This window comes from Lactuca saligna, chromosome 8 (genome assembly GCF_052625555.1).
Source record: "Lactuca saligna cultivar CGN05327 chromosome 8, ASM5262555v1, whole genome shotgun sequence".
Lineage (NCBI taxonomy): Eukaryota > Viridiplantae > Streptophyta > Magnoliopsida > Asterales > Asteraceae > Lactuca > Lactuca saligna.
Window position 1 is genome coordinate 6,477,716 of NC_136424.1, and position 23,578 is coordinate 6,501,293.

General features: G+C 32.3%; 3 protein-coding genes across 4 annotated transcripts; 1 reads left to right on the forward strand and 2 right to left on the reverse strand.

Moving 5' to 3' along the window:
• The first annotated feature begins 253 nt into the window (after positions 1–253).
• On the forward strand, positions 254–936 carry LOC145012853 (uncharacterized). Its single transcript, XM_078971652.1, has 2 exons — positions 254–484; positions 572–936. The coding sequence occupies exons 1-2, from the start codon at positions 314–316 to the stop codon at positions 827–829; spliced, it is 429 nt and encodes a 142-aa protein (XP_078827778.1). The 5' UTR covers positions 254–313; the 3' UTR covers positions 830–936.
• A 1,232-nt stretch (positions 937–2,168) lies between these two features.
• Positions 2,169–4,161, reverse strand: LOC145009366 (uncharacterized). The gene is made up of 5 exons (XM_078968076.1): positions 3,676–4,161; positions 3,126–3,595; positions 2,959–3,063; positions 2,609–2,841; positions 2,169–2,536 (listed from the first exon to the last, which is right to left on the reverse strand). The coding sequence occupies exons 1-5, from the start codon at positions 4,159–4,161 to the stop codon at positions 2,169–2,171; spliced, it is 1,662 nt and encodes a 553-aa protein (XP_078824202.1).
• Positions 4,162–12,551: 8,390 nt separating this feature from the next.
• On the reverse strand, positions 12,552–15,515 carry LOC145010747 (heat shock protein 83). 2 transcript variants are annotated; one of them, XM_078969272.1, is made up of 4 exons: positions 15,358–15,515; positions 14,947–15,239; positions 14,562–14,842; positions 12,552–14,309 (listed from the first exon to the last, which is right to left on the reverse strand). In XM_078969272.1, the coding sequence occupies exons 2-4, from the start codon at positions 15,224–15,226 to the stop codon at positions 12,756–12,758; spliced, it is 2,115 nt and encodes a 704-aa protein (XP_078825398.1). In that variant the 5' UTR covers positions 15,227–15,239; positions 15,358–15,515; the 3' UTR covers positions 12,552–12,755. The 2 variants fall into 2 exon arrangements, with proteins under 2 accessions (XP_078825398.1, XP_078825397.1); XM_078969271.1 differs by lacking the exon at positions 15,358–15,515 and having other exon boundaries at positions 14,947–15,336.
• Between the last annotated feature and the right edge of the window lie 8,063 nt (positions 15,516–23,578).

Here is a 23,578-nt window from a genome sequence, read left to right on the forward strand (position 1 = left end):
CGTAGACTACTACAACAAATGCCTTAAAAGACCAATTAAGTTTAAAAAACGTTCATATTACCCCAATTACGTTTTTGTTGTTCACAAAAAACCAACGAAATAATGTTTTTTATTATAAATCCAAATAAAGTTACGAATAAAAATAAGGTTTTTTAATGGTGACCGGCATGTTGCAGGTAAACGATGGGGGTAAATGAGTTGGCATATTTCTGTTGAGTTGGCATATGTGTTGGCATATCTACGTGGCATTTGTGTTAGATAAATATAGGGCATAATGGGGGATACGACTCCTTAATCAATTGACTTCTTCAACATGGCTTCTTCGTCTCGATCCTCCAACTCATGCTCAAGATCAAAAATTTCCAAGTCAAAAAGCACAATTGATAAGGCACATCCTTGTGATTGTGGGTTTCCTTCTCGCATCTGGATATCAACAACAAAGGCAAATCCTGGTAAAAAATTTAGGGTTTGTCCTAACTCTTTGGTAAGTATATATCTAAAAGCTTGTTCTTGTTTGGGTCCCTTTTTGTTTTTCATGCTACAATATTGTTTGTTTATGTTATAATTGAAGATGAAGGATCCAAAGGATAAATGTGATTTCTGGGAATGGGTTGATGATGATGAAGAAATTATAACCAAGAACGAGAATAAGAAAGATGAAGAACATGATTTCAATACTGAAGTGAAGATTGCAATATTGGAACATGATTTCAGTGAGTACAAGATGAAGACTGATAAGGAATGTAAGAGTTTTAGAAAGGAATTGGATAAAATGAAATGTTTAGTGTTGATGTTTGTTGTTTTGTTTGTAGTGAAGTACATGATTTAGTGTTAAGTTTATTATGTAAGGAAAATGTACTTTGAAATTATCAGGATATGTATCTTCAAAGTAGTTGCATTGTACTCATGTAAAATGGTTACGAAGTGGGAATGAAAAGAAGGTCTTTGTGAAGGCTGATACACATAGAAGGTGTTTATGAAGGCTAATAGTCCATAAAAGTAACATACTTTTTATTGATTGAAAATAGCAAGGGCAAAATAGTCCATAATAAGATTACACTTTATCTAATGATAATAGGAAGGGCAAAATAGTCCATAAAAGGATTGCACTTTATCAAATGATAATAACAGGGACAAAATAGTCCATAAAACATGTGTTTGACATTATGCATATAATTTGTGTTGTAAATGGTTTTTAAACACAAGGGCAGTTTTATTGAAAACACACATAATAGCAACATACTTTTTATTGATTGAAAATAGCAAGGGCAAAATAGTCCATAATAAGATTACACTTTATCAAATGATAATAGGAAGGGCAAAATAGTCCATAAAAGGATTGCACTTTATCAAATGATAATAACAGGGACAAAATAGTCCATAAAACATGTGTTTGACATTATGCATATAATTTGTGTTGTAAATGGTTTTTAAACACAAGGGCAGTTTTATTGAAAACACACATAATAGCAACATACTTTTTATTGATTGAAAATAGCAAGGGCAAAATAGTCCATAATAAGATTACACTTTATCAAATGATAATAGGAAGGGCAAAATAGTCCATAAAAGGATTGCACTTTATCAAATGATAATAACAGGGACAAAATAGTCCATAAAACATGTGTTTGATATTATGCATGTAATTTGTGTTGTAAATGGTTTTTAAACACAAGGGCAGTTTTATTGAAAACACACATAATAGCAACATACTTTTATTGATTGAAAATAGCAAGGGAAAAATAGTCCATAATAAGATTACACTTTATCAAATGATAATAGGAAGGGCAAAATAGTCCATAAAATCTGTGTTTGACATTATGCATGTAATTTGTGTTGTAAATGGTTTTTAAACACAAGGGCAGTTTTGTTGACAAAATAGTCCCACAAAACAGTTTTTACCAATTTTAACATAGTTTTAACAAATAGGGGCAAAATGGTACATTGTTATAATATGCATAAAAGGTAATAAACTACATATCAAAGCATAATTAAACCACATAATCAAGCATGTGCACATGGCACTAAATGTTGGTAAATGTGCACAACACCAAAAGACAAGCCTAAGCATCAAAAAGACAAGCCTAAGCACCAAAAGATGTGCACTAAGCACCAAAAGATGTGCCATTTCAAAGTATCTGACATAATCCTAATAGAACACACTTATCCTAGTTTATAGTAACTGGATTTTCAGTACTTTCCCCACTTCCATCTTTTGTTACCACCTTCTTCCTTAACTTCAGTTTCGTGATCCTCTCAGAAGGTAATCGCCTTTTGTTCGCAACAAAATGCTGAAAAAAAACAGGTTGATGCTGATGGTGATGATTTTCTTGATGGTCAATCTCATCCTCTTGTTGTTCAATTTCATCCTCCTGGTGGTCTTCAATATCGCCTTCTTCAACAGCCTCTTCTTCACCAATTCCATCTTCACTAACCCCATCTCCCTTGACCCTATCTTCATTGACCCCATCTTCACTAATCCCATCTTGACTAATCCCTTCTTCAACATCCCCTTCACTAACAGTTGCTTTATTTGCTGCATTGTTAAAACAAAAATAATAATTATTATACAAATGTAGATGAATGAATAATCAAAATAAAAACGAACCTTCTTTGAGCAATGGACATCGCCTCTTGTTGTGTCCTTCTTGATGACAATTACTACATCTTGAGATGGACATCCCTGTCTTGTTAATTTTATGCTTTCCTTCATTTTCTGTAGGACATTTCATTCTGTTTACTTTGGGCCTTCCTGGCATTCTCCTACGCCGAGGTGGTAATATGGGATCAAATAGAACATCAGGCCACATGTTAGCTCCATTTATTGGTTTGAATGGATACCTATAGCAACTTCCAAACATGCTTGTTTTAAACCATATGGCTACATAGTCCTCTGCATTTCAATTCAGGTATAATATAGCAGCAATGGCATGCACACAAGGGATACCACTGAGTTGCCAGGCTCTGCAACCACAAGTTTTGCTTTCAAGGTGAACAACATAAACTTCATGGGCTAATTTCACTTCATATTCTTCCTCGCCACTTGGAATAACATCCCAGTACCTGAAATCATATTAAGAAGGTAAGTTATTTCATATTAAATCACTTACAATTAAATAATATACCTTTGTTCTTCTTTCATCTTCTCAATCCTCTTTTTAATAGAGGGGCAGATTCCCATGTCCCACTTATGCCCCTTAATCTTTTGATTGTATATCCTCTCCATCACGTACAATCTGATTTCTTCCAACATTGTTATTATTGGTTTCTTCCGGGCCTCTACAATTGCTGCATTGAAAGATTCAGATATACCGTTTTCCACCGCATCACAACAAGTCTGAGGTTCAAAGAATGCTCTGCACCATGTATTTGGGTCTCTTTCTATCAGGTGCTCATAAGCTTCTGTGGACATTGTACGAATTTCCCTCATGTATGATCGGAAATTGGAATCGGTTGTAGCCTTTGCAGCACTCCAAAATAACCTCCTAAACTCAACACCCGTGAACCCCTTCTTCTTAAAGTTGGCATAGATGTGTCGGGCACAATTCCTATGCTCACATGATGGTGCCCTTTCCTTAACAACCTCCATTAAATCCTACAAGGTGATAACAAATTTCAGTTTTAAAGTACATAATAACACATAATACAGTAAGTAAAATGTAAACTATAACACACCTTGTGTTGGTCTGAAATAATTGTAAGACCCCTACCATCTCCCATCTCAATGTCCTCAAGTAGAAGATCAATGAACCACATCCAAGTTTCCTTGTTTTCAACTGGCACAACAGCCCATGCTAGAGGATACATTTGGTTGTTTGCGTCCCTACCAACGGCTGTTAACAACTCACCTCTGCAAATACCCTTCAAAAAACAGCCATCAACACCGATAACCCTTCTACATCCTTCAATCCAGCCATCCTTGATAGACTTCCGGCAAATATACATCCTTTTGAAGTAGTGTGTAGCATCAGGCGTATGATTTGTCTCGATGAAGACTGTTGACCCAGGATTAACCCTCAATAACTCAGCACCATAATTCCACAGTTTCTCATAATGGCTTACCAAATTGCCTGAAATCTCATCTAGTGCAAAGTACTTGGCATTTCTACACTGCCCAAGACTTACCTTGAGACCATAATCTTTCCTAACCACTTCTGCCATTTTCCTATAGCTAAACTTAGGCCTTTCCAAAATGTCAGGTATTAACATTTTTCCAATCTACTTATACGTAACAAGACAACCCAATTTTTGTTGTCTAGCACAATTATGTTTATCAATTAGTGACTTGATCTGGAATGAATTTTCCTTGTTCATGGGACTAGCCCATAGTCTAAAAGGGCAAGATGGCTTCCCTTTTTCATTTTTACTGCACCTTACTAACAATGCTTTTGCCTCATTTTTTTCATACCACAATGAATAACCCTTAGACACAGCATAATTTGTTAACATATGTTTCAGTTCATCTCGATCAGAGAATTTCATACCTAACTCAGGCATCATAGTGTCCCATTTTTGGTTTGGATCGTGAATAGGATGTTTTTTTACCTTACCACCAGCTTCTTCCTCTATGCCTCTTTGTGGAATAAGGTTCTTTTGTGACAAAAAAGGATCAACAACTTCAAGCCATTGAATGTCCTCATCATCAGCTTCATGGTCCACCGATAGATCATCCGATAATACCGAGTCCACATCATCTTCATATGTTTCAGTACCACTATCCCATTCTTCAGCTTTTTCTTCTTCAATCCAATCTAATAAGGGTTCATGATGGTCATCAATGTAGATACTTATTTGATTATCATCATCATCAAACCCAGCATCAAGGAACCTAACATAATCATCTTCATCCCTGAGCTCCCTTAACCCATCTACGAGGGACCGATTTTTAAGACAGTAATACATATCCCGACATCTATTGTTGATCAATTTTTGGAGATAGGTCTTGAACTTCTTGAAATCCATGTTACGTACATCTAGCCCCATAACAGGTACTTTATCAGGATGAAAGTAAACCAAGGGATTAGGAGAAAAAACACCTTGATGGTAGACATCAATGTTGAGTGAGTCACGAGACACGCTTGTTGCACGAGACATCAATGTTGAGTGAGTCACGAGACACGCTTGCTGCTGAGAACCCTTGCTGCACAATCGACTAACTTTCCTTCACCTTCTGTAAAAATCAATTTCACTGTCACGAGTTCACCGTTATGTAAGAACCCTAGATATCGATTTCACCCTTCACTGAGAACCCTTGATGGTGAATCGATATCCTTGTGGCACTTATGTTTGATGTAATGTGTTTTAATAATCCATGTCAGATTATCACCGGTAAACAAAGAATCGTAACCCACAGATGCCGGTCACCATTAAAAAACCTTATTTTTATTCGTAACTTTATTTGGATTTATAATAAAAAACATTATTTCGTTGGTTTTTTGTGAACAACAAAAACGTAATTGGGGTAATATGAACGTTTTTGAAACTTAATTGGTCTTTTAAGGCAATTTCCCGTCAAATTTATAAGCAATAATTTAATATCATTATAATATAGACCACTTGTTATAGAAAACACATCGAAAACTTCTCAAAATTATGATCAAAAGTTTCACTTAGGATTTCGATGGTTAATTGGCGTGATGATTTTTGAAATTTAATAGCACGACTTGAATTTGAATAGTCAAATGCTGACGATTTTAGGAATTTAATGGCCATTTGATTATTACGTCATATATGATTCAAAACAAGTTTACTAGGTGACAATATCCAACATCAAACGGTGTCATGAAATTTCAAAAAGTCGTTTTATTTATCACATCAAACGGTGTAATGAAATTTCAAAAAGTTGTTTTATTTATCGTATCAAAAAATAATTACACGAGTGGTCCTTATGGTTTAAAGCAAATTGCATAACTAACCCCTAATTTCTTTTAACATAGGTATATTTTTGTTGCAATATGTGAATGAACACTAGATAAAAACAAGTTTTTGTTTGTCCTAACACTCCATCTTTATCTACCAGACCATGCCCTAGTGGTCTATTTATGAGTAATAATTTTAAGTATTAATAACATAAACTACTATCATAATTCTCTATCTGTCAAATTTATAAAAAATAATCCAAAAACATCATAACATAGAACACTTGTTATAAAAAAGACACTTGTGAATTGTTGTTCTCAACAGTTTGGTCAAAGTTTTCATTTGAAAAATTACCAATGACTAAACGATGACGGTTTTGAGATTTAATTAGCACGTATTTAACTTAAACGTTCAAATGTTGATTTTAGGAATTCGACGGTCATTTGACTAATATATCAGATATGATTCAAAACAAGTTTAACCGAATGAAATCTCCACATTAGTGGTCTAATAAAAATTCAAAAATTTGTTTTATTTTTTTGTTAGTGTTAAAATTAAAAAATAAATGAATGAATGATCTTTATAGTTTGAAATAAATTACATAATTAGCCCCTAATTGTTTTTTAAGTTGGGTATATTTTTGGTGCAAGGTGTGAATAAACAGTAGATAAAAACAAAATTTTATCCGTCAAAAACACCCCATCTTGATCTACCAAGCCATGCCCTTATGATGCATTTATGAGTAATAGTTCAAGCTTTAATAATATAACTAATATCATAACTTTCTACATGTCAAATTTTAAAAAAATAATTTAAAACCATCAAAAGGGTGAAGGAAGTCATTCCTTTCCAACCCACCGAACTCACTGCCATATCAATTTTTGTTTTTTTTTTATTCATCTTTTCAAACCCATAACATACGGAAATCCTATCTTTTTGAACTCACTTAACCCACGCAATTAAAAAAAAAATACAAAACAACTAAGGTACAAGTTTTAAAACACATGGTACAAGAGAAAATAAAAAAGAGAAAGTAGAGAGAGATGATGATGCGGATTAGTGAAACCAATCAATTCACTCGTTGAAGCGGGAGTGGTACCGCCGATAACTCTACATGTCAAATTTAAAAACAATAATTTAAAACCATCAAAAGGGTGAAGGAAATCATTCCTTTCCAACCCACTGAACCCACTGTCACATCAATTTTTGTCTCTTTTTTTTATTCATCTTTTCAAACCCATAACATATAGAAATCCTATCTTTTTGAACTCACTTAACCCATGCAATTAAAAAAAAAATACAAAACAACTAAGGTACAAGTTTTAAAACACATGGTACAAGAGAAAATAAAAAAGAGAAAGTAGAGAGTGATGATGATCCGGATTAGTGAAACCAATCAACTCACTCGTTGAAGCGGGAGTGGTACCGCCGATAAGTCTATTGCTAATTAAGATTTTACCTTTGATTGTTTTGTATTTTTTTTAAGAGAAAATGACAAAAATAGCCATTTACACTAATGACATTACAAAAATAACCAAAAAAAAATCGAAATTACAAAATTAGCCAACGATTTCACAGATGGAGATGCCCCATCTGCGAAATGAGCATCTCATCTGCGAATGTACAAACACCTAAAGCACAGCTGTGTTTTAGGTTTTTGTACATTCGCAGGTGCTTTTAATTTTTTTTTTTAATTTTTTTTTCTGTATATATAGGGGTAAAATCGCAGATGGAATAGGTCCATCTGCGATTTACTCTCACGCTATCTGCGAAATTGCGATTTACTCTCACTCTAATCTTTTATTATTTGTTATCTGTGTGCTTGTTGTTTGTTTCTTTGATTGCCTCTTATCACTCTATTGAATATGCATCCTAGAAAGTATGTTTAGAAGTGAAAAATGAAAGAAAAAACAAAAAATTGAACAAGATAATGAAACTCAAAAAGGGTCTATGCATAGGTTTTTTAAAAAATAAAAATAGTTCTGCTGATGTACAAGTAAATGAACAAGATAATCTCGTACATGAAACTGTTTTTAAAGAGCAACATAATGTCTTGAATGAAAATGTTTCTCAAGAAAAAGTTTCAAATGAAAATGTTGATTTTGACGATGAAAAGATTAATAATGAAGATGTTAATGTCAATAATGAAAATGTTAACATTTCAAATAAGAATGAGAATGAAAATGTCATGAATGATAACAATGAACAATTTATTCCACCTTTAGATATATATGATCCTAGTAATTGAGATAATCTTGATAATAACTTAAAATATATTTTGATTGAAAAAGGGTCAATAAGATAATCAAATTTTGTGTATCCTAAAGATAATCTATCTAGACATTTTTCTTATGCTTCTTATACTAGAAAGTTAAGTAATGGTGAGACGAGTGATCGAAAATGGTTAATTTACTCAAAAAAAAAGTTGATAAAGTGTTTTGTTTTTGTTGTAAATTGTTTAAACCTAATAATTATGTTAATAAAATTTCTTTAGAAAATGATGGATTTAATGATTGGAAACATCTATTTAATAGACTTAAAGAACGTGAGTTTTAACTACAAAAGAACGTTGGAGGTAAGTTTTAAAAAGAATAATTGTTGTCATTAAATATTTGGCAAAATATAATTTGGCTTTTCGAGGTTGTCACAAAAAACTTTTTCAAGAATCTAATGGTAATTTTTTGGGAGCAATTCAAATGATGGCAGAATTTGATGTTATAATGCAAGAACATGTTAGACACATAAAAAATCATCAAACTCATCTTCATTATTTAGGAGACAAAATTCAAAATGAAATTATTTTTATTTTAGCTAATAATTTTAGAAATTCTATAATTAATATTATAAAATAATCAAAATATTTTTCTGTTATTCTTGATTTCACCCCCGATGTTAGCTATCAAGAACAAATGACTCTTGTTATTCGATGTGTAAACATGTCTAATAATAAAATAAAAGTTGAAGAATTTTTTTTAGAATTTTTAAAGATAGAAAATACATCGGGTTTAGAACTTTTTAATGAGTTATTAAATGCAATTAAATCTTATGGTCTTAATATTGATGATGTAAGAGGACAAGGTTATGATAATAGTTCTAACATGAAAGGAAAACACCAAGGTGTTCAAAAACGATTACTTGAAATTAATCCAAAAGCATTGTTTATGTCATATGTTTGTCATAGTCTTAACCTCACGGTTGGTGATATGGCTCATTCTTGTGCCAAAGCGATTTCTTTTTTTGGAGTTTTGCAACGCATTTTTGTATTATGTTCAAGTTCAACCAAAAGATGGTCAATATTACTTGATAAAGTCCCTAACTTAACGGTAAAATCTTTATCTAATACATGTTGGGAGAGTAGAATAAAAAGTGTCAAAGCCATTAGGTTTCAAGCTCCTCATATAAGGGATGCCTTAATAGAATTAAGTTCATTGTGTGATGATGCAAAGTTTAAAAGTGAAGCTGAAAGTTTAGTTAATACTATTATAAATTATGATTTTTTAGTTGGTATGGTAATTTGGTATGATATTTTATTTGCTATAAATAAAGTTAGTAAAAAAAATGCAAACCAAAACTATGTGTATTGATGTCACAATTGATCTATTAAAAAATATGATAACATTTTTTTTAAATTATAGAAATGAAGGTTATGCCATTAGTATTGATAATGCTAAGGCCATTGCATCGGATATGGAAGTTGAACCTATATTCCAAAAAAACGCCAAATTACTACAAAAAAAAAAAAACAATTTGATGAAATTAGTTGTGAAGATGAATTACAATCACCCGAATAATCATTTAGAATTGAGTATTTTATATATATTGTTGATGTGACAATTGCATCATTAGAGAGTAGATTTGAGCAATTAACAAACTTTGAAAACATTTTTGGATTTTTATATGATTCAAAAAGGTTAAAGTCATTGGATGATATTAAACTTAAAAAAAGTTGTGTTGTTTTTGTAAATAAGTTTACTCATAGTAACTTATGTGATGTGGATTTAAATGAATTTTTGATGGAACTTAACGTATTACAAAAAACTTTGTCAAATGTTGTTATGTCATCGGTTGAAATTTTAGAGTTTGTCAAAGGTAAAGATTTTTTATCCAAATGTTTGTATTGCATATAAAATCTTATTAATCATATCAGTTACTGTAGCATCAGTAGAAAGAAAATTTTTAAATCTAAAATTATTAAAAAATTATTTAAGATCATCAATGTCACAAGAAAGATTAAATGGTTTGGCTATGTTATGCATTGAAAAAGATTTGTTGGATAATATTGAACTTGATTATATAATTGATGATTTTGCATCTAAAAAAGCTCGTAAATGTAAATGTTTTTAGTTTTTCTTTGATATGTTTATGTATTATGGTTTAGAGCAAGTTTTGGCTTTTTTATTTTATTGTTTTGTATTAATAATTGTTAGGTTGTTTGACTTCCAGGATCTGTCCCGAAGTCTTTTTTTTTTCCATAGGTGGAGAGTTCCAAACCTTCAATTATATTATTTTTTTAATTAATAAAATTTGTGGAGGTGTCACCCTCTTTTTTTAATAATAATAAAAAAAGAAACATTATGAGGGCTCCAATTTTTTTTTGGCCTCGAACCCCAAATTGTCTAGGACCGACCCTAGATAAAGTTTTTATCCATGGTAACATTCCATCTTTTCTGTCGGACCATTCCCTAATAGTCAATTTATGAGTAATACTCATTTACACTCCATCTTCATCTATCGGATCATGAATTATAGGTCATAATTTAAGATCATCATAACATAGAACACTTGTTATAAAAATGACACTATGTGCAGTTTTTTTCATCTGTTACAGTAAAAATTTCACTTTAATAGTTAAATGGTGTGATGAGTTTGAAATTAGTTAGCACGACTTCAATTTAAATAATCAAATGTTGATGATTTTAGGAATTTGATAGCAATTTAATAATTAGGTTAGATAAGATTCAAGGGATAATCTTATAAAAACCCAACATATTATCTTCAAAATCTTAAAAAAACCACTATATTATTTTTTTGTATGTTAAAACCCTTATATTTTTTAAAATGTATCATTTAAGGCATTGAGCTTGGTAAATCATGAATAGCCAAAAATGTTAGGTACTCGATTCTTGAAGTTTCTATTGTTACAATTCATTAGATTAAAAATATTTTAAAAAATATGAGGGTTTAAATACACTAAAAAAAAATATATAATGGTTTTTTTAATCCTTTCATGAAAATAAAGTAGGTTTTTCTAAGCTTCCGAAAACCTTAAATAAGAATTTAAAAAAATATAAAGGTTTTCCTGTACTAAAAAGTAATATAGTGATTTTTTTAAGTATTTGATGAAAATAGGTTGGATTTTTCTATGGTTTTCCCTAGATTCAAAACAAGTTTACTAGGTTGCAATCTCCAACATTAGCGGTGTATTAAAAATTCAAAAATTTGTCTTATGGTTTGTATTAAATTGCATAATTGGATCCTAATTTTTTTAACACGGGTATATTTCTGTTGCAAAAGTGTGGCTGAACATTAGATAAAAACAAGTTTTTATCTATCATAAGACTCCATCTTCATCATAACACTTCATCTTCATCTACCGGACCATGTCCTAATGGTCCATTTATCAATAATAGTTCATGTATTAATAACTTAGACTACTACCATAACTTTCTATTTGACAAATTTCTAAACATTAGTTCAAGACTATCATAATACATAATACTTCTTATAAAAAAAGACACTTGTGCACTCTTCTTTACAGTTTCGGTCAAAAGTTTCACTTAAAATTTATCAATTTAAAAAACTATAGCATATACCACAATGGCTAAATGGGGGGATTTTGAGATTAATTAGCACGTTTTAAACTTAAATGGTCAAATGTTTGATGATATAAGGAATTCGATGGTCATTTGACTAATACGTCGGATATGATTCAAAACAAGTTTACCTAAATGAATTCTCCACATCAGCAGTGTAATGAAAATTCAAAAAATTGTGTTTGTCTGTTAGTGTTAAAATTAAAATATAATTACATGAATGCGGTTTGAAGTAAATTGGATAATTAACCCCTAATTGTTTTTTTAACACGGGTATATTTTGTTGCAAGATGTGAATGAACATTTGATATAAAAGACACTTGTGCACTTTTCTTAATAGTTTCGCTCAAAAATTTCACCTAAATGATGACGATTTTGAGATTAAAATGTCTTGAACTTAAATGATTTTTGGAATTCAATGCTCATTTGACTAATACGTGGGATATGATTCAAAACAAGTTTATCTAAGTAAAATCTCCACATGATTGGTGTAATGAAAATTTAAAAACTTGTTTTACTTTTTAGTTATTGTGTAAAATTTAAAAAAAAAAAAATTGTGTAATGAAACTTCAAAAACTTCTAAAAAAAATTCGTATGAACAGGTAAATTGCATTATGTGTATAAATCCGTAAGACATAGCTTACAAACAATTTTAAGATGGTCATAATGGAGAACTTTGATGGTTTTTGTTCCGATCATAATACATCATAATATAATAACACTTCCTATGCACTTCAACATTTCCCATTTAAAATTTCTCTATATAAAAAAACCATAAAAACAATCGGGATAGCGATTGTTTCCCATCAAAACGGTACTTATTTTAGAATAAAGGTAACATAAAAATAATGCTATTTTTAAAAATTGGTTAGAAACTCATTTGAACATGTGAATTTGATAATTTGATTATGATCAAGCAAAAATCAAAACCCCAATTCATTTTACAATAGCAGAAATCCAAAGCATACCAATAGTAGTATTATCAACTCCAAACGGACATTTTCACTTTAACATTTTCATTCTACAATATGCAGATACTAATCCAAAAACCCCAATTCAAAAAAACTTGACCGATCACACAGCCTAATCCACCTCCTCCATCTTGCTCTCCTCGCCGCCTTCCTCCTCCAAAGCCGGAACTTCATCACCGTCATCACCTCCTTCCTCTTCATCAATACTCAAACCCAGCTTCAACATCCGATGGATTCTCCCTCCGAATGTATTCGGATCCTCCAAACTAAACCCTGACGTCAGCAAAGCAGTCTCAAAAATCAACATCACCAAATCCTTCACCGATTTATCATTCTTGTCGGCCTCCGCCCTCTTCCTCAGCTCCTCCATTATCGCATTATCAGGGTTTATCTCCATCGTCTTTTTGCTAGACATGTACGACCCCATGCTACTGTCTCTCAGCGCCTGCGCCTTCATTATCCTCTCCATGTTTGCACTCCATCCATATTCTCCGGTCACCAAACAGCACGGCGAGTCCACAATCCTGTCGGAAACCACCACTTTCTCCACCTTGTCTCCCAGAATCTCCTTAATCGTCTTGCACAGATTCTCAAACGACTTCTTTTTCTCCTCCCTCTTCTGCTTCTCCTCCTCCGTCTCGTCTTCAAGCTTTAGACCCTCTTTAGTTGCAGACACCAGCTTCTTCCCGTCGTATTCCTTCAACTGTCCGACGGCGTACTCGTCGATGGCGTCCACCATGAACAGGACCTCGTAACCTTTCTTCTTAAGCTTCTCCAAGAAAGGAGAGTTTTCAACGGATTTTTTACTCTCGCCTGTGATGTAGAAGATGTCCTTCTGTCCTTCCTTCATACGGGTGACGTAGTCTTTCAGACTGGTGACGTCATCGCCGCTTTTAGTGGAATGGTACCGGAGCAGGTCGGCTAGCTTTGATCTGTTCTGGCTGTCTTCATGGATGCCGAGCTTTAGATTCTTCGAGAACGCTTCGTAGAATTTGTTGTAGTCCTCTTTATTCTCAGCGATTTCATTGAACATCTCGATGCATTTTTTGACCAGATTCTTCCTGATAACTTTCAGAATCTTGTTTTGTTGAAGCATTTCACGGGAGATGTTAAGTGGAAGGTCGTCGGAGTCGACAACACCCTTCACGAATCCGAGATATTCAGGAATCAACTCCTCGCAGTTGTCCATGATGAACACCCTTCTCACGTACAACTTGATGTTGTTCATCTTTTTGCGAGTGTCAAATAGATCAAACGGAGCTCTCTTTGGAACAAAGAGGATCGCCTTGAATTCAAGCTGTCCTTCAACTGAAAAGTGCTTAACTGCTAGATGATCTTCCCAGTCGTTGGTTAAGCTCTTGTAGAAAGAAGCGTACTCGTCTTTGGTGATCTCCTCTGGCTTTCTGAGCCAGATTGGTTTCTGTTTGTTGATGAGCTCCCATTCGTGTGAAACCTCCTTGATCTTCTTCTTCTTTCCTTTCTCCTTCTCCTTGTCTTCATCAACCTCTTCCACATCGCCTTCCTCTTCCTTTTTAGGTTCATCGTCTTCATCATCACTTATCTCTTTTTCAGTTGTTTTCTCCGTCCACAGATAGATTGGATAGCTGATAAATTCGGAGTGTTTCTTCACAAGATCTTTGATCCTCCTCTCCTCTAAGTAATCCATCTGCAATAGTTGCATAACAGATCTCAGTAACTCTTCAATCTAATACCATCTACGATGTATTTAAAAATTAGCTCAAATAAAAAACAGATAATCATTGATCTGACAATCCGATTCACTTAAAGCAGAGCAATGCAGAACTAGAGATTGGCGATGTAATTGCAATGGTAACAATCGTATTACACCATATAAAAAAAAACAGCAGAATAAAAAGTGTATTGAAGAGCAGATCAGAGTCTGAGGAGATGTAATTACCTGGTCTTCCTTGAGGAAGAGAGTGATCTTAGTCCCCCTACCCAGTTGTTCACCATTGACATCCCTAGTGACTGTGAATGAGCCACCAGCTTGGGATTCCCAAATGTATTGCTCATCGTCATTGTGCTTAGTGGTGACAATCACCTTCTCAGCAACAAGATAGGCCGAATAGAAACCGACACCAAACTGTCCAATCATGCTCACATCAGCACCGGCCTGTAGCGCCTCCATGAACTCCTTTGTGCCAGATCTCGCAATCGTCCCCAAATTGTTCACCAAATCTACATTATTACGACAGTAACAATGAATACATTATTCACAAACACATTGGAAGGCATGCATGAAGCTATCAATAAAGAAATACAAAACTAAGAAAACTATATACCTGCTTTGGTCATTCCGACTCCGCTATCAATGATGGACAGGGTTTTGTTAACCTTATCTGGAACGAGCCGGATGAAAAGCTCCGGTTGCGCATCGAGCTTGCTCTTGTCCGTCAAGCTCTCGAATCGGATCTTATCCAACGCATCGGAAGAGTTGCTAATCAGTTCTCGTAGGAAGATTTCCTTGTTGCTGTAGAACGTATTGATAATCAGACTGAGCAATTGGTTGATTTCAGCCTGAAATGCGAACGTCTCTGCATCTGCCATTTGCACATCCGCCATTGCCACCGATTAACTAGGATTCAAGAAAAAGCAGGAAAGGTTACTTGAGAATTTAAGAGAAAAATGCTTAGCGAAACACAGAATGAAATCAATCTGATGACGGGGAAGGAGGATGAGAGTGGTTTTTATACCGGCGGAGGGCAGGGCGTGGTTGTTACTGGTGGGTTCTAGGCGCTTCTATGAAGCGTGAAAAATGGAGGGAGACTCATTCTGGATGCTTCTACGAGTGTCTTGAATTCCTAAGTGAGTTTTAATTTGGACCCTCTAACTTAAGAAATATCTACTTTAATCTTTGATTGGGAGTTTTTTCCCCCTATTTTGTAACGCACAAAATGTCTCTAATTATAAACTGCGTTCATATTTCAATCCTATGTCCGGTATTGGTTAGAACGTGGCAATTAGGTCGATTAAGGCTGTGTTTGTTAGGAAACAATTAGTTCATTTTTCGAGTTTCTTTAAGTTGTTATGTTAATATGTTTCGAAAACAAAAAAAAAAAATTGTTTATAAACTAGCTTTTTAAAAATCTACACATGTTGTGTTTGATACATCACAGCTAGCTAATAGGTTAACTTATTTTTTGAGTTTTTCTTAAGTTGTTATGTTTGACAGACAAAAGGATAATCTATAAACTAGCTTTTTTTAAATACTATTTCGACTAGTTTTTTAAAAAACTATTTCGACTAGCTTTTTAAAAACTTTTCTAAAATTTTCAAATATACCCTTTAATTAATCATTGAAACATATTATTTTAATTTTTATTTTATGTCATTTTGTATCGTTCAGTTAGTTTTACCAAATATTATTTTTTATCAGTTAGTTTTTAGTTATCAGCTAGTTTTTTATTTAACAATTAATTTTTCAGCTAACAACTAATTTTCAGTTGGTACGCCAAACATAGTCGTAGACTAGTTTTTCAGGAGGTTTTTTATTTTTTATTTTTTATTTTTTATTTTTTTATTTTCAAATATACTTTTAATTAATTATAGAAAACATATTTTTTTAATGCCTTATTATGTAATTTTATATCTTTCAGCTAGTTTATCAACTAGTTTTATCAAACGCCATTTTTAATCGGCTAACAACTAGTTTTTCATACAGAAACTAACTTTTCAGCTATCAGCTCTTACGTCAAACATAGCCCAAGTGAATAAACATGCTCAATCATAGGCAAACATTATCTTAGTTAATTAAATATATAATGTAACAAAATAATATTGTTATTTATATAAATTGTATTAATATGTAACAACTGGTAAAAATTAGTCGGTGTTTATCGGTCAAACCATCATGAACTGCTATGTATTAATGATCAATTGTATGTAATTTTTTATTTATAATGCTAAAAATATTACATTTATAATTACTTTTATAACATCTCAAACTGCTCAAACCATCTATCATTGAAGATAGAATCGAAAATCACCAAAAATTAATTAAATTTGTGATGTTATATATATATATATATATATATATATATATATATATATATATATATATATATATATATATATATATATATATATATATATATATATATATATATATATATATATATATATATGGGTGAGATCGGTTGAGAACTCATAGTTTCCCGAGAACCTGAGAACTAAAGGGGGAGCGTTAGATCAAAATTAACTCATTAAGGACATGATCGTCATCTTACCAATCTCATTTAATGTATAATTTTTTGTTATTGGAAATATTAATAAAATCTTCTAAAAATTAACATAATAAATCAAATTTCATATTTTTGTTTTTAAATAATTTTTGATTTTTTTTAAAAAATGAAGATTTTTTACTTTTTTCAGAAAACATGAATTTAAAAAAAAAATGAAATTAAAAAAAAAAAACTATGATTTTTTTTTTAAAAAAACACCATTTAAAAAAAGCTGCAAATTAAAAAAAAAAAAAAAAAAAAAAAAAAAAAAAAAAAAAAAAAACTACAATTTTTTTTAAAACTACATTTAAAAAAAAACTGCTACTTTTTTCAAAAAACTGCATTTTTTTTAAAAAAGTAAGTATTTAAAAACCAGTAAATTAAAAAAAAAACTAGAATATTTTAAAAAAATCTAATTTTTTTAACAAAAAAAAATCAAAGTTTTAGGTGCATATCTGCATCAAGTATTAGAAATATGAACTTAAGGAATTCAATAAGCATTGTTTTCTGGAAGTTCCATTGTTTTCTGAATACATGTCAAAGCTAGTGGGAGCATAAGTGTTATGCCAATCATCATATTAGTGATAACATGATTATTATGGTAAGTATTGCAAGTTAGCTTTATTAATTATAGAAAACAAGAGTTATACTTTGCAAAGTCGCAAGTGTTAAAAAATTGTTTTTCTATAATTAAGGGAGAGAATATTATACTTAATTTCAAATGTAAAGGCTTAGATTGTGGATTTTTAATCAAATTTAGTCAAATATATATGAATGTTATGTTAGAATGGTTCAACATGAGGAAATTCTATATATGGAAATGATAATTGCATTCTCAAAAATTTGGTTATGATTACGGTATCACTTTTCATAATCAAAATTATGAGAACATGGCAATTTGAAAATATTATAGCAAAAGACTGGTAAAGTATCACGTCTTTATGTAAAACATTATGAATCGTGTCTCATACGCTTCGGGTATAGGATCGATTGCATATGCTATAATGTTTGATCGTTCTAAAATTTTCCAAATGCTTAGCGCATTAACAGGGAAAAAGGACTAGAACGAGTTTTGACTGAAATTATTAAACAACTATCAAATGACGATCTTGATGGGTTTTGATCATAAGAACATCCTATGTGCTCATACAAACCCTAATGCTTGGATCTAGGTTTCTCCATTGTACATGCAAGTTATCCAAGACTATAAACCCTAATTCTAGCATACAAGTAATCATATTAACATAAGAATGAGTTTAAGACATTACCTTGATTGTTATGTAGCAATAACAATCCAATTCCTCCTTGTATTGACTTTAGAAAGCTTAGAGTCACAAATGCCACTCCTCTAATGATTCACAAACACCAAGAGCAAGAGGATGAAGAGGAGAGAGGATGGATGCTGCCCTAAAACGTGTGAAACCCTAGAAGGATGCTTAGCCACGTTTTTAGGTCATAAGGGATGTATATATAGTTAGGCTATTAGGGTTATCTAACAAGGAAACCCTAAATTGGATGCTTAAGCCCTAAGCAACCCATAGATTCCTTTCCTTAAGGCCTTGGACGATTTCCTCATGGGCTTTCCCATAGAATTCGTCCACTCCTTAATATAAGGCAATCCATAGCCCAAATTGCAATTATCTTATAATTACAATTCCAGTCCCTTAAGTTTAATTAATCTCTTTTAGTCACAAAACTAATTACCAATTAATTCTTGACTAATATTAATTAAACAATATGATTTCTTCTTTAATATATTATTCTCATAATATATAGTAATAAATCATATTTAATCCTTTCTCTCCATAATTCATCCTATCAAGTTGCTTTGGTGAAGGCAACCCAAAAGGACCATGCACCATCGGGTCAAGTACATACCAAAATAGTTATGGACTTAGACACTAATCCAACAATCTCCCACTTGGATAAGTCTAATAACTATTATGCGTGTGACTTCAGATCCCGATCTGCAATCGTAGCTTTCCAAAGCAGCTGTCAACTTTGATCATATCAGATACGCGTGTCCTTTAGATAAGGGATCATATATTCCTCCATTCTAGATATCATATGAGATTTGATTTCAAATCATTCTCTTTGTACTATTTCTCGACTTCCGATTTATGACGACTGACTAATTGAACAAATCAAATTAGCCCTAGCCCGACCGAGCATTTACGTTTGTCATCACTAAACCATCGAGGGGCCTAAAGATATCGCTTTTATCCTACTTGGGATAAAAGGAATGGATAAAATTTGATTCAATGCTCGCTGGCACTTACTCACCAAATCACACACAACAATATGTTTTATGACACCAAGTTACTAGTGTGTTTACATATTATCAACGTGCAACCGATTTGCAAGATACAACTCACACATCTCGGTTTCAAGAATATAAGATGTTATCATCTCACCAATCACTTGTGATACAATCCATGGAGTGATCCAAGTGAGCGTGGGTTTGATCCAAGGCTCAAATTCATATTCATAAGCACTCATGAACATTGCAACAAACATTTTCTTATGTCTAACACTCTTTAGACAATCCACACACCAATTCATGACAGTCTTCATTCATACCTACTTCCAACATATGAACGACTGTGGCCCGTTCGAATAATTTGACTGTTCTTAATCAATTAAATTATTCAGGAAATCAAAACATGCAAAGTGAAACACAAGAATAATACTAATCCCATATGGCCTTAACCCTTTGAGCATAAATAAAACCCCTTTTATTTATCACCATATCGATTACTCATTATTTGTCATTTTGGGTAATCAACTTCTTACTTATATTATTACACTTGTCCCATGCTCTTCCGCATGCACACAATGTTTACCTATGGTTCTTACTTTGTAAAATATATCAAATTGGACACATTTCCAATCATTCTCATTTCACAACTCCTAATCCTTTTTCATAAGTGTAAGAACATCAAATTCTTGCTACTTATAGAATATGGTAGATTCTAACATTTTATGCAACGATCCTTTTGTAATATCACTGCACCAAAGTCACAAAGACTATTGCCAATGAAATTACAAAGTCCTGTATCGGAGATTGTTACAAGACAGTTCCATAGATGTGATGTCTCTCACTCAAAGTACATTCCTTTGAACATCCTTTTGCATAAAACTTATAGAATATGGTAGATTCTAACATTTTATGCAACGATCCTTTTGTAATATCACTGCACCAAAGTCACAAAGACTATTGCCAATGAAATTACAAAGTCCTCTATCGGAGATTGTTACAAGACAGTTCCATAGATGTGATGTCTCTCACTCAAATTACATTCCTTTGAACATCCTTTTGCATAAAAGTTTCTAATCTAGACATAGATTTTCAATATTCAATTCCCAATATGGACACGTTTCCATATTTTCCATATGACAACTCATTCTTAATAGAATCTTATCTATTCATAATAATTTCGATATGGTCCATCCAATATGGAAACATTTCCATATTTTCCAATACTATACTTCCAACTACTCACAAGCGATCAATCCTCGGCGAACTTTGGATTGTCCTTTTGATAATTGTTTAATTATTTTGGTTAAAAACGGATTCTAGTCCTTTTTCCCTCTAAATGCGCTAAACATTTGGAAAATTTTAGAATACTCAATTATTATAGCATTTGCAATCGATCCTGTACCCGAAGCGTATGGGACACGATGCAAAATGTCTTACATAAAGATTTGATACTTTATCAATATTTTGCCATAATGTTTTATTTGCTATGTTCTCAAAATTCGAATTGTGAAGAGGAATGCCGTAATCATAATCGAAATTTTAAGAACACACTATGTACTTTTGACTAAATTTATTAACATTCCACAACCTAAGCCTTTAGATTTGAAATGAAGCATAATATTCTCTCCCTTAATTATACCAAAACAACTATTTCATCCTTACAACTTTGCAAAGAATGACTCTTGTTTTCTATAATTAATATTGCCAACTTGCAATACTTTCCTTAATAATCATACAATCATAACATTTATGCTCCCACTATCATGATTATTATTATAAAATATAACACTTATGCTCCCACTAGCTTCGACATTTATTCATAAACATTTTAACTTTCAAAAAAACAATACCTATTGAATTTCTTAAGTCCATGTTTCTAATACTTAGTGCTTTGATAATCTTTTATCAATGCTTCTTGAACTTATACACCTTTGCCTTAGATAGTTCATATGTGTGTCCAAACAATTAAGACTAATTGCCAAACCTCACAACTCAAATCATGGAAAGGGATACCGTAACCATAATCGAATTTGAGAATGCAATTTTACAATCACTATCCTTTTTAAAATCTTTCTTAGTGAAAGCATTTCCTCACAATCATTTTCATGAAGGAGGAAATCTTATGACACTTAGATTTAAAGCGGTGTATTTGTTCCTATCCATGTGAATTTGTTAAAACCAGAGTTTACGACAAATTCAAACTCATATGGACCGAACTTTCTTAATCTTGATTTCTTGCCTTATGGTAGCACAGCTGCCCACCACGTCTTCCAGGTAGTTAAGCAGCTCACATTTTCCTTATCAATGTACCTTCCATTAATTAAGATGCTTTGCCTTTTATGCGTTCAAAATGAGAACTCATAGGACTCACATGCATAATTAACTCAATTAGAACAACACATAATCAAAATATTGTCAACACGATAGGTTGTAAACCTCAACTCGTGTGCTAGTGATGATCGATAAGGTTTATTTGATTTGTTCTTGAAACCTTTCAATACCATTAAGACTCCCACTGACTCATTGACATATAAGATTCTCTTGTCAATAAACAATTCTTGACAAACAAATATTCAAGAGTTAGTGTAGTTTTTATCAAAACATTTCATAAATTGGTCCTAGTTGGCCTTTGTCTTATCCAAGACATCACAACTTTCCATATTTGATGAACGTTATAAACCTTCTTAATACTTTTCACTCATTGTCACAATCTTAACTTTAAGACTTGTTATTGGAACGAAGTATGATTGACCTTTTGATTTAACCATTTCTTCAATTCTTGATTCCTCTTCTTAAACATACAATTGTACTAAGACTCACTTAGAGGATCAATTGAGATATGGTTCTTAATCATAAAGACCTATCATAAAACATAAAAGGTACTCTCCCTTCTTCTTAGAATGGAGAAACCTTTATCTTTCTGCCTACTTGATTCTTCTTATTCGTTTTGCTATTGATTTAAACTTTTACAATCAATTCAGAATTACACTTAATCTTATGAGTATAATCATATTTACTAAACTTTTAGTAAACCATGACGAATATCTTCTTACTCTTATGGCGGACTTTGACCAACACACAACTTTGTGTACTCGATCTCCTAGTCCCTCACTTAACACTTTGTCAATGAATTAGTCTAATTTCCAAATATGAAATTTCTCATTATTCGTGCAACCAAGTTGCATGATTCCAAATTTCTGTCCAATTGAAACTTGGACGATGAGAAACTCTCCCTATTTGGTAAATTCTCGACTTTTCCATAAACACCATAAATAAGAATCATATCCATTTGTTGTAGAAATATGCAAACACCAATTTTCATAACGATTTCATTGCAAGGAAATAAACAAATAAATAAATAAGTCAAACGAAAATTTATTTTATTTATAAAAGCAGCGGAAAACATTTTTCCTTACAATGCAAAATCTATTGAAAACTATGTATTTCAAAAGGAAAATTTCTAACAACTCTATCATAACTATCTAAGCTCAAAATCTAATCTTCAAATCCATGCGATCGAGATCCATTTCTTCGTGATTAGACTCATCTTACTCTATTTCATCAAGCTTCCTCTCCTTTTCATCGATCCTACAAAACATTCAAATTCAATCTTATCACATTATGTATCATGAATCAACGAATATGAACTTAATCGAGTTAGATAGTGGATTTTTCCTGAAGCGCAACCATACACTTTGACTCTCCCATCTTCTGGACTCTTCAGGCTCTTTGGGCGGACTTGTATCCAACGCCCTTTCTTTTGGCAGTAAACATAGTGTGCAATGATCATCATTGGAAAAGTTTTCAATTGATCTATTTCACAAAGCATGGACTGTAGGAAACATAGTGTGCATGCTCGGATCATGGGACAACTATTGTTGTAATTCAAGTAATAAGTTGATTTTCTGAAACAACAAACATGAATACTGAGTAAACAATATGGTGTTTAAATGAAATTGTTTTATTTACGCTCAAAAGGTTTGGGGCTATATAGGATTAAATATTATTATTGTGTTTAAATTTTGCATGTTTTGACTTCCAGAATAACTGGGTTATTCAAACCTCCATAGTCAGTTATATGTTGGAAGTAGGTATGAAGGAAGACTGTCATGAATCTGTCTGTAGATTGTTTAAAGTGTTTAGACATAGCACAAGCTTGTTGTAGAGTTCATGAGTGTTTTAATAAGATTAAAGTATTGGATTAAAACTCACGCTCACTTGAATCACTTCATGGTTTTTTATCATGAGTAATTGTAAGACGATAATATTGTATATTCTTGAAACCGAGACGTGTGAGTTGTAATTACAATTCGATTGCACATTGATAATATGTAAATGCACCAGTAACTTGGTGTTAAAAAACATACTGTTTTGTGTGATTTGATGAGTAAGAGCAAGCGAGCATTTGAGTCAAAGTTTATCCATTCCTTTTAC